The 14,460-nt window shown below is 45.4% G+C and overlaps 1 protein-coding gene across 2 annotated transcripts in view; it reads right to left on the bottom strand.

Annotated features, from left to right (window-relative positions):
* Positions 1 to 14,460, bottom strand: part of Rora (RAR related orphan receptor A) — a 731,475-nt gene that overhangs the window by 31,885 nt on the left and 685,130 nt on the right. For both annotated transcript variants that reach the window (XM_060384829.1, XM_021652660.2), the window contains one exon: positions 7,006 to 7,091. In XM_060384829.1, coding sequence (XP_060240812.1) covers positions 7,006 to 7,091 — 86 coding nt within the window. The remainder of the gene's footprint in view (positions 1 to 7,005; positions 7,092 to 14,460) is intronic.

Here is a 14,460-nt window from a genome sequence, read left to right on the forward strand (position 1 = left end):
AGTACAGGCATGTACTACTGGGGACCAGACTTGTGTAGCAAGCACTTCATCAATGGAGACATCTTCCCCAGCCTCAGGCCACAGAAATATGAAGGACAGATTGAAAAAATAAGCCCTCCACACCCTTCTTAGATCTGTAGTGAAAGTTACTGATGATCAGACCAAGGGAGACACAAGGTCTCAAATGCTGCGTTTCTATATAGGTGGGAAAGCTAGTTTGCTACATCTCTAGTTTTTTTTTTTTTTTTTTTTTTTAATATCAGTGACCTTTCTCATGGGGGTTATTAATGATTTGACTCAAGCATGTGGGCTGGCTGGACACTGAACTGTAGGTGTGGAAGTGAGGTACTCAGGAGTCTTGCTCTGGGTAAGGGGGTCTCCCCTTCTGCTCGGGGCCGCTTCTTCACGAAGCACAGGCTGCAATACTGATCTGATGTTTGGTCTTTTGACAATTTTCACGTAATGAATTGATTCCTACAGTTCATTAACATACCCACTTCCACTTCTGTGTACACATATGTCTTAATTAGCTGCTCATTGGCTGTTTAATTACAAGAAAACAGCTGACAGCTGCCTCTCGGAATTCTAATGGCAGACGCTTTGGAATGGCTACACATTTGCTTTTTGACAACCAAGATTTATTCATGACTCTGAGTTATTGTGAGTGCTCCTATGCCTGCCCAAAGCATTGCATTTTGCAAGAACTGGAAATTCAGGAGACTGTACAAGTGGGTTCTATGTCTGCCTTTTATTTCTGGGGCTGAGAAGACCTGAGTCCCCTAGGTAAAACAGATGCCCTATGTCCCAATTTTATTTATCCTGGGAGCTTTCTTTTGGGGACGTTCAGGAGGGTAAGGATGAGTGTGGGTAGAAAGTAGTGAACTTGGACGATGGGGGAGGGAGAGAATTGGTAACCGCCAGTTTTGCTCATGGTAAAGAAAGGGCTTCCATAGGTTGAAGTCAGGGAGAGCAAGAGGCAAAGGAAGTGAAAAAATGCAAGCGGGATCAGGGCAGGAATAGCAGGCTCCTAAGCAGTAAGGAAGGAAGAGGGGACTCAGGTTCTTCAGAGGAGAACAGGTGGCCCCATTTGCACCAGTTAGCCGGTACAGTACCACTCCAGTGCCCAGGCATCTGGCAGCAACTCTCAGGGACACTTTTTTTTCCATAGACAATGTCCCACCTCCTCAGGGAACTGTGTGTGCCAGTGAGCTCTGGATGGAAGCTGACCTTACCTCATGTGTCCCGCTTATAAGTGTGAATGTTGCCAGCACCCAAGCTCCCAAATTCTCAGATCCAGTCCCAGGAAAGGCACACAGCACCCCCAGGAGAACCTTCCAGAAATGTGGTCCTAGGGCAAGGAGGATTCTCCCTACCACACTTCCTGGAACCTAGCATGCCTGTGAGCTGAGGTGGGGCAGTAGCTCCTGAGACACACTAAACAAGTCACTTGTTCTCTGATGCCGGAGACTGAATCAGAGGCACGCTGTCCACCTAACACGGCAAAATGGAAAACTTAGAAGGCCGGAGGCTGAAGCAACAGCTTGTCCTTCCCGGAATCTGACTTTCATTTTAAAAGGCTGAGCCCTGGTCCGGGACTAGGCGTTTTAAAGCATTAAAAATAAAAATAGTGAGCATGAAAACAATGTTGAAAACTATACAGAACCAGATCAGGGATCACAGTGACTTTTTACAATTGAATAACAAAAATAGAATTTATGAGGCGCTATTAGGGCCTGAGGGGAATATTCAAGTTTCTTTCCAGCCAAGCACATACAAAGCTCCACAGGCTCTGACAATTTCCTCAGAGGGGAGAAAAAAAAGGTTATTTTGCGAGAATGCTTGTATGAGGAGATGGTTATAAATCTCCTCGTGATTGGCTGTAACAGGAAGTTCACACAGGACACCATCTTAGCTGTAAACCATTGAAAAATCGTGCATGGTAACGGCATTATGATTCATTTGTGTGCGTATATACACGGGTTATAAGTTTTTTGCTTGTTTATTTGGTTTGTTTTTCGAGACAGGGTTTCTTTAACCCTACCCCTACTCCTGGCGTTTTTTGAGACAGTTTTTTTTTTTTTTTTTCTGTGTGGCCTTGGCTGTCCTGGACACTCTCTGTAGACCAGGCGGGCCTTGAAACTCTCAGATCTACCTGCCTCTATCTCCCAAGTGCTGGGATCAAAGGCATGTGCCAAGGCACCTGGCCTGGTTATCTGTATTTTTATAAAGAGCAAAGGGTATTAAATCAGAAACGAATTTACTAACCCCAGTACTAGATTTTACAATAAAATTTAGAACTTACAGGTAGGGGCTTGCTTGTTGGAACATTCCTGTTCTTGCAAAGGCCCCAGGCCTGGTTTCCAGCACCCTCATCCAGCAGCTCACAACCAATGCTGACTCTAGTTCCCTAGCTCCATGGGATCTGGTGCCCTTTTCTGACCTACATGGATACCCGCGCTCACATAAATACATACCTTTATGTTCCATTATCAGCTGAGCTGCTGTGCCTCGCGGCAAGGGTGGCAAGTGAGAGCGAGGGGTAACTGGACTCTAACCATGAGCACAGTTCTCAGACTATTCCTTTCTTCACTTGGTAGACTGGAGGCTCGGCTTTTAATCTACAGTTCCAAGCATCATTTCTAGGCCTTTCCAACCGCTGGTTCCCACTAGCTTGTGATTCTTAACGAGTCCTCCACTAGATTTGGTTCCAGGAGTTCAGAAACATCTCTTGACGGAATGGAATCCTTGCACACTGCTGTCTCACTCTTTCCAAAGAGCAACCAAAGCACATTCATAACGAAAACGATGAACTCTTGGCATAGTAGTCCTCTTCCACTGCCCACGGCAAGCAGCACGTATTCCATTCCAACTGGGCTATATACCCTTCCTTAAACAGTGGATACAGCCAAGGCTGCCTATCGCTGGCCATTTTACCTTTGCTGTTCCTCACTGTGCTGAATCCTTAGCCCAGGACGCCCTCCTGGGCCTCTGAAACTCAACGAGGCCCAGATTCCTCTAATGCTATCAGCTGGATACGGGCATCTGTGAGTTTATACAGTTATTTTTGCCCTGTGCAGGCTTCTCTAGAGCTAGACCACCAACTGCTTGAGGGAGGATAAAGTCAGCTACGTCTTTGGATTCCTTACGGTACATGACCCCAAGGGAGAGTTCTGCATTTCTTTTACTATCATGAGTGTTGACATGAAAAGTGCCAGTGGACGCAGAAGACAAGACTAGACCATGGATGGTCCAGAAACAGTACCTGCCTACTTTGAGCACTGCCAAGGCATGAAGCAACTTGGGTAGCAGCTGGCTCTTGCTAAGTGCTTGCCGCATACCCGAGCCTCTCCTGAATATTTGATCCATGCCTGTGACGACCCAGCAAGCAGCTTACTACCCTTTCCCCACAGCTTAGGGGGACTGACTGATACTGTAGATGATGTCACTGCTCAACTTGACAAGTCCCAGGCGGAATTCCAGCCCAGGCAGGCAGAGCCTAGGTAGTGCACTAGGCCCTGTCTAGATCTCTAAGGGTGAGAGCAGAGGGCAAACTGGGAAGATCCAGACACAAGGGGAGGAATCCTCACATCCACTGTCTTTGCTTACCTGAGCAAATATGATAATCACTTCAGCGATCCCATTCTATGGCTTCTTTATGACTTCAGATTGGTGTTTTTTTTTTTTTTTTTTTTTTTAATGTATCGACAAAACAGCTACCTCAGAAAATGACTCTGGTGGCTTGAATGAGAATGGCCCCACAGACTCGGATGTTTGAATACTTAGTCCCCAGTTGGCAGAACTATTTGGGAAGCACTGTCAGAGGCGGTGTGTCACTAGGGGTGGGCCTTGAGTTTTTCTCAACAGACCCCTGCCCTCTCCCTCTTGCTTGCAGCTTGAGATGTGAACTCTCAGCGGTCCCTACTGCCATGCCTTCTTCTTGATGCTCTCACATAGTCTAACCCTGTGAAACTGTAAGCCTAACTCAATGCTTTCACCTCTAAGTTGTGTTTGCCATGTTTTATCACAGCAATAGAAAAGTAACTAACACAACAACACAGCCCATTTCCTATCCCCCTCATTACATTACAAATCTGTTTGACACGCAAGGTGGCTTATCCTCCTATGTGTAATTATAATGCCAGAAAATTATTTATGATTCACCATGGTGGGATCGCCTCCACCTGGTTAGAATATAGTAATTAATGACGGTGGCAGGAATGAGCCTCTTGACTTCACTGTAACTAGGGATAAAATTATTACAGCCAGAAACTCCGAGATAGAGCGGGCACCGTATCCCTCCAAAATGAGCTCCTAATATTGTACAACCCTGAATAAGCCACACTTGAGTGGCCAAGTGGTGTTCATTGTGGGAGGTCACTTGAGCAGAAGGGCAGAACCACTAATAACCGAAAGCCCCTTCAGCATGGAGGTGTCGCATGCATAGGGTTTGGAAGGGGGACCAGCTATAAATGAGGTTTCAACTGCTGTCAGCCTTACTGTTGGTATTCATTTTCTCTGGAATAAATACCGGGCCTTAAATGTACACTGCGCATATGTAAATACATTGGTGCTTAGTCAATTCAGGCTTTACCAAATACCCTGTAATTAATGAGCCTTCCAAACTGCACAAGCTACCACCCCCACCACACCCCTAAATTTCATATTTCCAGTACTACATGTCAGTTCACCCATAGAACCACAGTGGTACGGCTGACAGGCTCAGGAAGCTCAGTGCTGAGCTTTCTTGAGCGGAATGCAAGGACCCATTGGTGGTGGTGTAAAGACCCAGGGGACACACCACACACAAAGGTCAGATGTGTTGAGGACCACAACAGAGCAAACATTGCTGGAGGGGGGAGAGCGGAACTGGGGCTCCCACCAAGGACATAGCTCTGGGGACACAGAGGCTGAAGTTGAGTCAGCACTCATATAGGTCATTTGCATAGCTTTCTTCTCCTGTGTGTGGGGTCTGCAGAGGTCAGAGGCGGGGATGCTGGGTGTCTTCTTCCCATGTCTATGTCTCTCTTATCACCTGAGCCAGAGATTCTCACTCAACTTGAAGCTCACTGTTCAGTTTGGGGAGCTGGATGGTGAGCTCTGGGGACCTGCCTGCCTCTGCCCCTGTCAATGTCCGGGCTACAGTGCACACAACTATGTCCAGCCTTCTGTTTTTTTTAAAACAGACGCTAGGTCTTCATACTTGCACAGCAAGCAGTGCTGTTACCCACTAAGCCTTCTCTCCAGCCCCAAGCATTTCATTTCTAAAAGAATTTATTTCAGAAAGGCCAGGTTAAGGAAGAAAGGGGCATAGTTTCTTTCTTTTGTTAAAATCTAGTACCATAAGGCCTTTACCACAGAGATGAATAATTCAAAATTCCCCTCAAGAAACAAGTTCCCCACTTCTGAAAGGTGTACTTTTTAAAAAAAGTACAAAAGGATTTGGTGATGCGCAAAAGTCCCAATCTTTGTACCAGTTAGGTGGTTTGGCAGGCAGAGGGACTTGCCACCAAGACTGATGACCTGAGCTTTTAGGACCCACATGGCAGAAAGGGAGAACTGCCTTTGCAAGTCCTCTGACCTCTACTCGAATGCCACGGCACCCTCGCACCATCTTCCTGCCCCAAGTAAATACATAGACTTAAAAAAAAAATCCAATCTTCATTAACCTGCAATCTCGATGATACATTTACATATATACAATGATATTCTGATTAGCAGTGAAAGAAAGAATTAAAAAAATTAGGAGGCTAATCTACCCCAAAACTCTCAGCCGATTACTTACATCTGCAGGTGATTTTCTATCTTTTGACACCGTACATTCTAGTTTTCACTAAAGGAAATCAAACCAAATTCACTGATATTTTCCCCCTCCATCTTATAAAAACCTCAGGGTTAATTTGGGTCTGGCTGTAACTGTCTCCTAGACCTTTTTGCAGCAATTCTCCCACTCATTTTGTGCTTTTTTAACCCTATCTCAAGACTCTTCCCATACAAGCAGAAGACTTCCAATTTTAATCAATGGGAATTTGAATAACAGTATGGGGGTGTGGTCTGGGACTGATTAAGACAAGCATCTCTGTTTTCCACTCTCACAGTTCTATATCCATGGCCCCAGGGTCACGCCATACAACTGATCACAACAGCAATAACGAAGATGCTATTTAGAGTCAGATGACACTTTCCTGTACTATTTAAAAGCACCTCCTATTTTCCACATAGTCCTAACAGGTGGGAAGGGCAGGTGTCATGGCTACTTTATGGATGAAGCCAGGTCATTAAAAGGCTAAGATGTGTCCCAAACAATGTGGACAAATGACACCAAGAGTTAAAGCTCAGTTCTTCCCATAAATAAATTGGCCAGGTGTATTAACACTGGACACCAACAGAAAAACTAAGTTACATGCATGTGAGACTCATTAGAAATACTTTCTCATAAATCCAGTACAGTAACAGGGGCAGTCAGCAGTCTCCGTGTGTGTGCATGCACTCCACCAATGCAGACTGTAACAGGATGTCAGTGTCCTCCCCTATAGCTCTTATTCCCTAGAGACAGCTCCTCACCTGAACCCGGCGCTCACCTACAGCTGAGCAAGCTGGCTATTAAGCTCCTGGTTTCTCTTCCCCAGAAAGCTGGGGTAATAGGCATCAGTGGCCATTCCTGGATTTTTCACACCGGTATCAGGGATTTGAACTCAGGTCCTCGGTCTTGAACATGGGATGCTATTAACCCACTGAGCCATCACCTCCCCAGCCCCAGAGGTATCGCATCAGTGCAATCAATTCTGGTCCCTTGCCCTTTAATTCTCCTGACATTTTGAAGGAAGGGGTAAAGTATATGTAACTGCAGTAATTATAATTTAACAACGCAGTGCTGACCGCACCCTGTCATCATCACTCAGAATCTCAAGGAGCTGAATTTTTAGGCAGACTGGAAGTAAAAAATAGAAATCTCGAAGATGCCCTGTAACACGAATAGAAACAACAACAACAATTAAAATAGCTTACCTTGCAGCCTTCACACGTAATGACACCATAATGGATTCCTGACGATTTGTCTCCACAGATCTTGCATGGAATAATTTCAATTTGAGCTGCAACAGAAGCATGCAACCAGTTAATTACATTTTCTTTTAAACACCTTATAAAAGCGTTCCCCGATCAGCATTTGTATAGTGAAAACTAATAACCTGCTAAACATTATCCTGCATTAACTATTCATTGCTGAACTGTGAGGGTCCCCCTAGAGCCCTGGACTAAATTATGGCTGCTCGTTATATAATAGCTTTCGGGTTATTAAAATGGGTCATTTGAGAAGGTGTTTAAGAGCCCACAAGAAGACTGGAATCAGCATTTCAAAGGCTTCCAGAACTGGAGAGTTCGCAGTTTAGGCCTCAGAGCAGAGCAGATACTAAAACGTGTCCCCTCCCACCCCATCTCATTTTCCATCATTATTTTTAAAAGGTCATAAATCTGTCTTGGCTGAGCATGTGGCTCTTGACTGGTAGAGAAAAATACACCCCCGAAAAGTCAGGTCTACTCAGGAAAATGATTCAATTCAAAATATTAATAAGTTACATATGATGGGAAGGGCTCCTCACTCATCTTTTAAAAGAATTAATGTAGTTGCCATGTGTTCAAAATTAGTTCATCTCTGAACAGCCAAAACCTTTCAGCCATAAAGTTAATATCCTGCCTGAATTTAATAATGATGAATTTTGCCAAACAGGAGAGCTTGCTTCTGAACTTTTTTTAATGATGGAAATTGATTTTTTTTTTTTTTTTTGTGTGCAGCGTGCATGTACTTTTGTGTAATTGATTATTTAAAGCTGCTTGCCTCTGGAAAACCAAATGATTAAGATATCATACCAAAGTTCTACGTCCTGGGCAGGCATATCTCTAAATAAACACACTGTATTTCCAGTAGAGTTAGAAAAAGCAGAATTGAAAACTGAGATATACAGAATGGAACACATAGGGAAAAAAACCCCACATTTAACTCATCTCTTAAATAGGATTTCTATGTGAACTCATGGAGACCAAAGCTGATCTGCAATGATGGTGATGAGCCCCTGCTTACTTAGAATGTTCTGTTGTGCTACATTTTCAAAAGTTTTCACCACTGGATATCAGCATAGCACACCAAGTTGTACACACAGACCGAATAACAAATGCCCTGGTCAATTTCATTTTATGCCACTTATAGGTAGCTTTATGCTGCCCAAAAAAAACAATGGTCCACACATTCTGTTGTGTGATGTATGCAACACACACACACACACACACACACACACCACAGTCTACTCTCTTCTAACGAAATACATCCAGTGATACTTTCTGTAACTACTGACTGTGGCTATGACATGACATCATTGCATAAGGTCCAAAACCGCAGCTTGCTAACTTGCAAGAAGATGAACACAGGTGTTGTGGTGACTTCCAGCTATTCTAGGAGGGTCCTTTCCCATGTATTTTTCACCCTTGTATCCCATATTTGTTCATCCAAGATTTAGTTGTGTATGTGTGTGGGTATGTGCATGTGACAGCAGTGCCTACAGAGGCCAGAAGGGGGCGTCAGGTTCCCTGTACCTGAAGCTTGTCCACCATAGGTGCCAGGAACCCAACTCAGGTCCTTCTAGAAGAGCAGCAAGCACCCTTAAACACTGAGGCATCTCTCCTGCCCAGATTTAGAGACTGTTCAAAATCTCACTCAAATTCTTTTATGTCATGTGGAGGTCTTCTGCCTCATAATGGTGCTACTGAAACTTAGAATGTTTATAGTTGTCTTAATAAAAAGCCTATTTCCAACCTTGCCTTGCTTGACCTCCTTGAGGAATATATTCTAAGGGCTCAGATTGAGTGTTCCTCTCAGTATCTTCATTAGAGTCATGGAAAGGCGGTCTGTGGCACTGGGCGGTTGTGCTAATAGCCGAGAGAAAGGCATCTAAACAGTGTTATCGGCCCACAGTTCCAACCTGGCTTTTCCCATATGCATGGACCAGTCTATAACGAGAACTGGCTGCCTCCACCCTGACCTGTGAGGAAGAGGATAATTACATGACACCACTCAGTCCACCTCTTAAACAGAATTTATCTGTGAAATAAAGACAACCAGTCAGGAGCCGCCTTCTGCCCTTCTTCCACTTCAGGCTGTCACTGAAATGACTTAAGCAGGCCTCTTTAGGCCCCACAGTGTGAATCACCATCAAGATGACTTGAGGCAAACCGAGCATCGTTCATCTTCAACCTGGGCCTTTCAAGAATCATCTTCAGGGCATAGGGGTTCAGTGAGTGGGAACTCTTTCCTAAGGTAGAGAGCACTTAGGTGAGTGAGACCCATGACTAAACCTTTGGACCCTACATGCATGTATGCACATGTACAGCCACACAGTGGCAAAAGAAAAAAACCACCTTTAGTCTGCCTTCATGATGGGAGGTATGTGTATCATTTCTGTATAAGAATCCGAAGGCCATGGTCAGGCTATCTAGGGACAGTAGGTAACACTACCCGAATCAAGTAGGGATGTGAATTCTGCTGCTGGGCTCTGGGGATGGAGCAGGAATTAAAACTGAGAGTGGGAGTCCAGAGAGCACTCAGAATGCTTTCAAATGGCCCCAGTAACACTTTGAATTATATACAGGGAGGCCTGGCTGTCTGCTCATGATAGGGGGAGGGGCTAGAAGTATCATCCCTGCCTTAACACCATCACCTAGGAATGGCTCACGGCAGCAATTAGTGGGCAGCACAGCCTCAGGCATCTGGTATTTCAGGGTCAGGGCTGGGGGCTTGAGTCAGGCTTCAGTGCCCTTGGTCTGCAGCCTTGCATAAGTTCAGGTCTTTCAGATCTCAAGGCTATCTAAAGCCAAGCTGATTGCACAAGTTTACACAGAGGCCACAGAGCTAAGAATGAATGGGCTCACATGGAGTTGCTCATCTGTCCAAGACCTTTGTTCCCCACGTGATGTGTTTTAGCCCCAGTGGGCAGCGTAGGCTAAAGAGGCAGAGTTAGAACAAGCTTCTCCAGGAACCTCACAGGCGAGGACCGAAGGCACTCTGCAGAGCAAAGTTCAGCTCTTCCGTCTGGTCAGATTACGCTGCTCCGCTGGCTGACCCCTGCACGGCTGTCTTAGCTCAGAAGATAATTTCAGCTCCAAGTGCTCTTTGGGAGATGACGAAAATGCACCTGTTCCTACCGCAAGCCCCCTGAATGTCATCCGATCACACTCGTTGACATTCTCACGGCAAACATTTGCGACCAGGAAGGAGCAAGGCACTTAACTCGTCTCTCCATTCAACTCCCCTAGCACGCAGAAGCCCACCCCAGCCCTGCTTGCTTTCAGTTGACACACAAATGAATCCCAGAGAAGAAAAATCAGTCAATGCCTCCCAGATATTTCAAAAGAATGGTCACAAATTTAAGTTTCCATCTCAACAAGAATGATAAAAATCCCTCAACGAGGAAGCATGCTCTTCACAAAGAACACTTCAGCATAAACGGTGTGTCTTAGCCCCTGTATGTTCTACACATGGCCAGCATTCCAAAGGGCAATCTCTGTCTGACACCACCGAGGTTGACAATCACAAGTACACACCCTAATCCGGAGCACATGTGTATTCCTCCCAGGCAATCGCATCAAGCGTGGTACACTACTGGGAGCCAGATGTGGCTGTACAGTCCCCGACTGGCCTCCCAGGGAACAATGTTGCTATGATTGTTGAGGAGAGGCAGCCATCAGTTCCTCCTGCTGGGGAGAAGACTGCTTAACAGCACACGTAGCTCTGGGGCCTGCAAAGTGGCTCAGAGGTGAAGGCCTTGGACACCGAACCTGATGACTTGGAGTTCAGTCCCTAAGATCCATACGGTAAAAGGAGAGGCCTGACTCCTGCATGTTGTCCTCTGACATCCCTATGTGTGTTGTGGGACATTTGTGCCTATACACACACAAAATAATAACAATTTCTCATCATACTGCCCTGCCAAGCTAAACCATCTGAACAACAAACATCAGCGAGCTTGCACTTGGTACAAAATACAAGAGATACCACAATGCTACAGGAACCCAAGTCAGTAGCCCTTCCCGGGAATGACCTACCTAGCACATGGCTGTAAACCATCATTCATATTTCGGGCTAACCTGCTCTATTTTGCAGAATTCCAGGTAGAATGTTTGACCCTCCAGTGACTCCCCTCAGGTTTACCAATTCTTAAGCCTAGGCACATTAGTTAACCACCCTGACCCCAGCTTCCTAGCCGAAGATTTGTATGGACAGTGGCGGCTCTGAGCTGTTTCCACGTGTTGTTTTCTACATGCACCCACCTCAGGCACACACCGCATGGTTCTTACACTTCACATTTGATGACTACTAGTTGGCATTATTAGTGCTGCTGTTGATAAGGAGCCCTGTCTTAGAATGGGATAAAACTCTTTCCTCCTGAGTCCAAGCTCTTTGCGAAGCGGGGATAGAGAAAAGCTGCTTATTTTCTAAGGACCGTAAAAGGCAGTTGATGCTGGCGGCCACAGCAGCACCACACACACCAGCACCTAGCTGCAGCAACAGTATATGTCACCAACAGTAGTGGGCTGTAGGTAGTTTTTCTGTTGGTGCATAGAAAAAAATGAGACCCAGTGCATGCCAATCATTTTTCATTGTAGGCCATTTGCACGTCACGTGTTCTCTGTGTTTGTGTGGGTACACACGTATACATGCTTGCATGTGCTTGTAGAGGCTAGAGGTTGATGATGGGTGTCTACCTCCCTGGCTCCCAACCATATTTTTTGATATCTGGGTTTTCACTGGACCTGGAATAGACCAGTGCGGCCAGACACGGGCTCCCCTGTCTCTCTCTCCCTGCCCCACCTGGTTTTTCACACAGATGTGGGTGATGCAAGCACTTTACCAACTGAGCAGTCTCCTCAGCACCCACACTCTCTTGAATTTAGGGTGACTTCTGGCTTGCTGGGAAAATGCCTAGGAGCCAAACCATGGGTGCAACTGTAATATTATATCTGTCACACACGTGGATGTCAATCAATGTTGCTTGTGTTGCGGAAAAAAAAAATCAGCAAAGATCTGCCTGAAAAAGAAACTCTCATTTGCACAAATCTGTTGAGGGGTTTTGCTTTTTTTTTTTTTTTTTTTCCCTTCCTGGAAGGCTGAGTATGTGGAAGAAAATGTCCTTGTCCTGTTACATATTTCTCTAATATTTGAATTTTCGTTTTACAACCAGCATGTATTACTTTTGTAAGCAGAAACCCCAATAAAGATTAAAAAGAAAAACCCTAAGGCGTTTGATTTTATTTTTAGTCAAATGGCTGAGTCCTTTGTGGATTAGTCATTTTATTTTATCCCCAGTTTAAAACTGCTGGGGTATTAAAGTCTCCTGCATGGCAGTGCACGGCAGCTTGGCCTGTGTGTCAAGCCTCTGAGTTGCCTGGAATGCCTTTGGAAACTCCAGGCTTCTGCAATTTTGGCCCCCTCTGGTTTTCAGGGCCTGCAAAATTGGTTGTGCCGGTTGCACCCTTCCTAGGGGAGTCCAGCAGAGAAAGGAGGGTCCAGGCTTCCACTGGACCTGTGAGTCCTGCTGAGGAGGCCTCTTCCGATTGGTTCACTCAGATGAAGTAATTTTCAGGTTCAAACCATCCCCTCAGGGGTAGCGCCCTTATCCACAGCACTACAACTTACTAAGGTGCTTGGCATAAGTGTACTATAGGGAAGGGTCAGGAGCCCAGTGGTCACTATTTTGTCTTTCTTGCCTTGGAAGGACTGACCTCCCTCCTCTCCCCGCCTTTTAATATCTATGATGGGAGACAGCAGCCTGTCACACTGGACCTGTGACTTGGAATACAGTGTGGCTCTGTTCTCTGGCCCCTCCCCCACACGCGCCATGGTCCAGCTGCACTCTCCGAAAACTCATCATCAACTTGTTTTGCCATTGTGTCTACTAAATATATACTGCTCAGAATGCTAGCTTTCCCCGGGAAGATAGTCTTTTCTTCCCTTGATTTTAGATTCTTTCATGACAGTGCTAAAATCATTGCCACACATCACCAAAACAATTAGACCCCTAATTAGAAGAGTCCTACCCCTCAATACCCCTTCCATAAGCAGCCTCGTCGTCATTTTCCAGCAGGCCAGCACTAATGACAACTGAGAGTCACAGACCTCTGCGCGGGTTTTCGAAGTTTTTGACCTCATTAGTTTGTTTTGATATCCGCGTGCACAGCATCCTTGAAGGAGGCAACTTTTTAGCATTCCCATTCTGCAGAAGGGAAGGAAAGCCTTGGGGAGGGTCACGTGAAATCTCCTTCATGTTGACATAACCTGGAGCTTAATGTGCAGGCAGACAGACAGACACACAAACAAAGACCCACGGTATTTCTTTCCTACCCTGGTTTATTATAGATGTTGTGGACTTGTTACTAGTGGCCTGCCTGCTGGTCTCGAGAATAAATGATACCAGGGAGAAAACTGGAGAGCTATCCAGCCAAGGTGGTACCAGCCCTGCCAACCTGTCCTAGGACACCTGACGCCCTGGGTGGCCTCAGGTAAGTCTAAAGCCTCTACTTCCTCCACCTATAAAACGGGAATCCCTCTTACCTCCCAGGCAGTGGTGGTAAATGAAAGCTCTTGACCCTCTTTGAAGATGAAGAAAACCTATATAAACAGGAAGCTTTGGGAAGCTTGGCATATCATTGTTGGCAAGAACTAGGACGCCATGCCCTCACTGCCCACAACGGGTCCACCACAAAGAATCAAAGTACATGGTACTATAATTTGTACCGATGAGCTAGACATACATTTTAAGTCCTTAGTTTATTGAGGACTGATGGGCATTGCTACCATAGTCTCAGCCTAAAAGAAGAAGGCCCTTAAGATGGAAAAGACACAGCAAAGCCACTGAGCTTCACTGTTTAAGCAGGGCTACACCACTCATTTGGGAACACCATTGATGCCATGATGTCCCCTTGGTAAACATAGTTCATGTTCATGTGATACTTAGACATCCTAAGATTCAGTCTTAAGTTTTTTTAAGCTGACTCAAATGATGGGCCCCTCAAATGATGTAGTTGCCCCTTTCCAGTGACATCATTTAAAGCAACAAAGACCTATACTTCTTTGTGCCCTTGTCCTTGAAGACCTCAAATATACCAACTGTGTGTGTGTATGTATGCATGTATGCATGTATGTATGTATGTGTGTTGCTAGAGAGCAAACCCAGGGCCTAGTGGTGTAAACCCAGGGCCTTGTGGTGCATGACAGGCAAGCACTCTGTGACAGACCTATACTGGTCCATGAAGTCACTTCTTTAAAACATCATATTGATTCAGGTTTCTCCTAGCAGCTTTTAAAAATATTTTTTTCCCAACACATAATTGTAAATACCCAATAAACACACACAAACATAGGCAGAGTCACAGACAGATACATGTAGACATGAAAGATTGCAAACTGTAATTAAA

This window comes from Meriones unguiculatus, chromosome 6 (genome assembly GCF_030254825.1).
Source record: "Meriones unguiculatus strain TT.TT164.6M chromosome 6, Bangor_MerUng_6.1, whole genome shotgun sequence".
NCBI lineage: Eukaryota > Metazoa > Chordata > Mammalia > Rodentia > Muridae > Meriones > Meriones unguiculatus.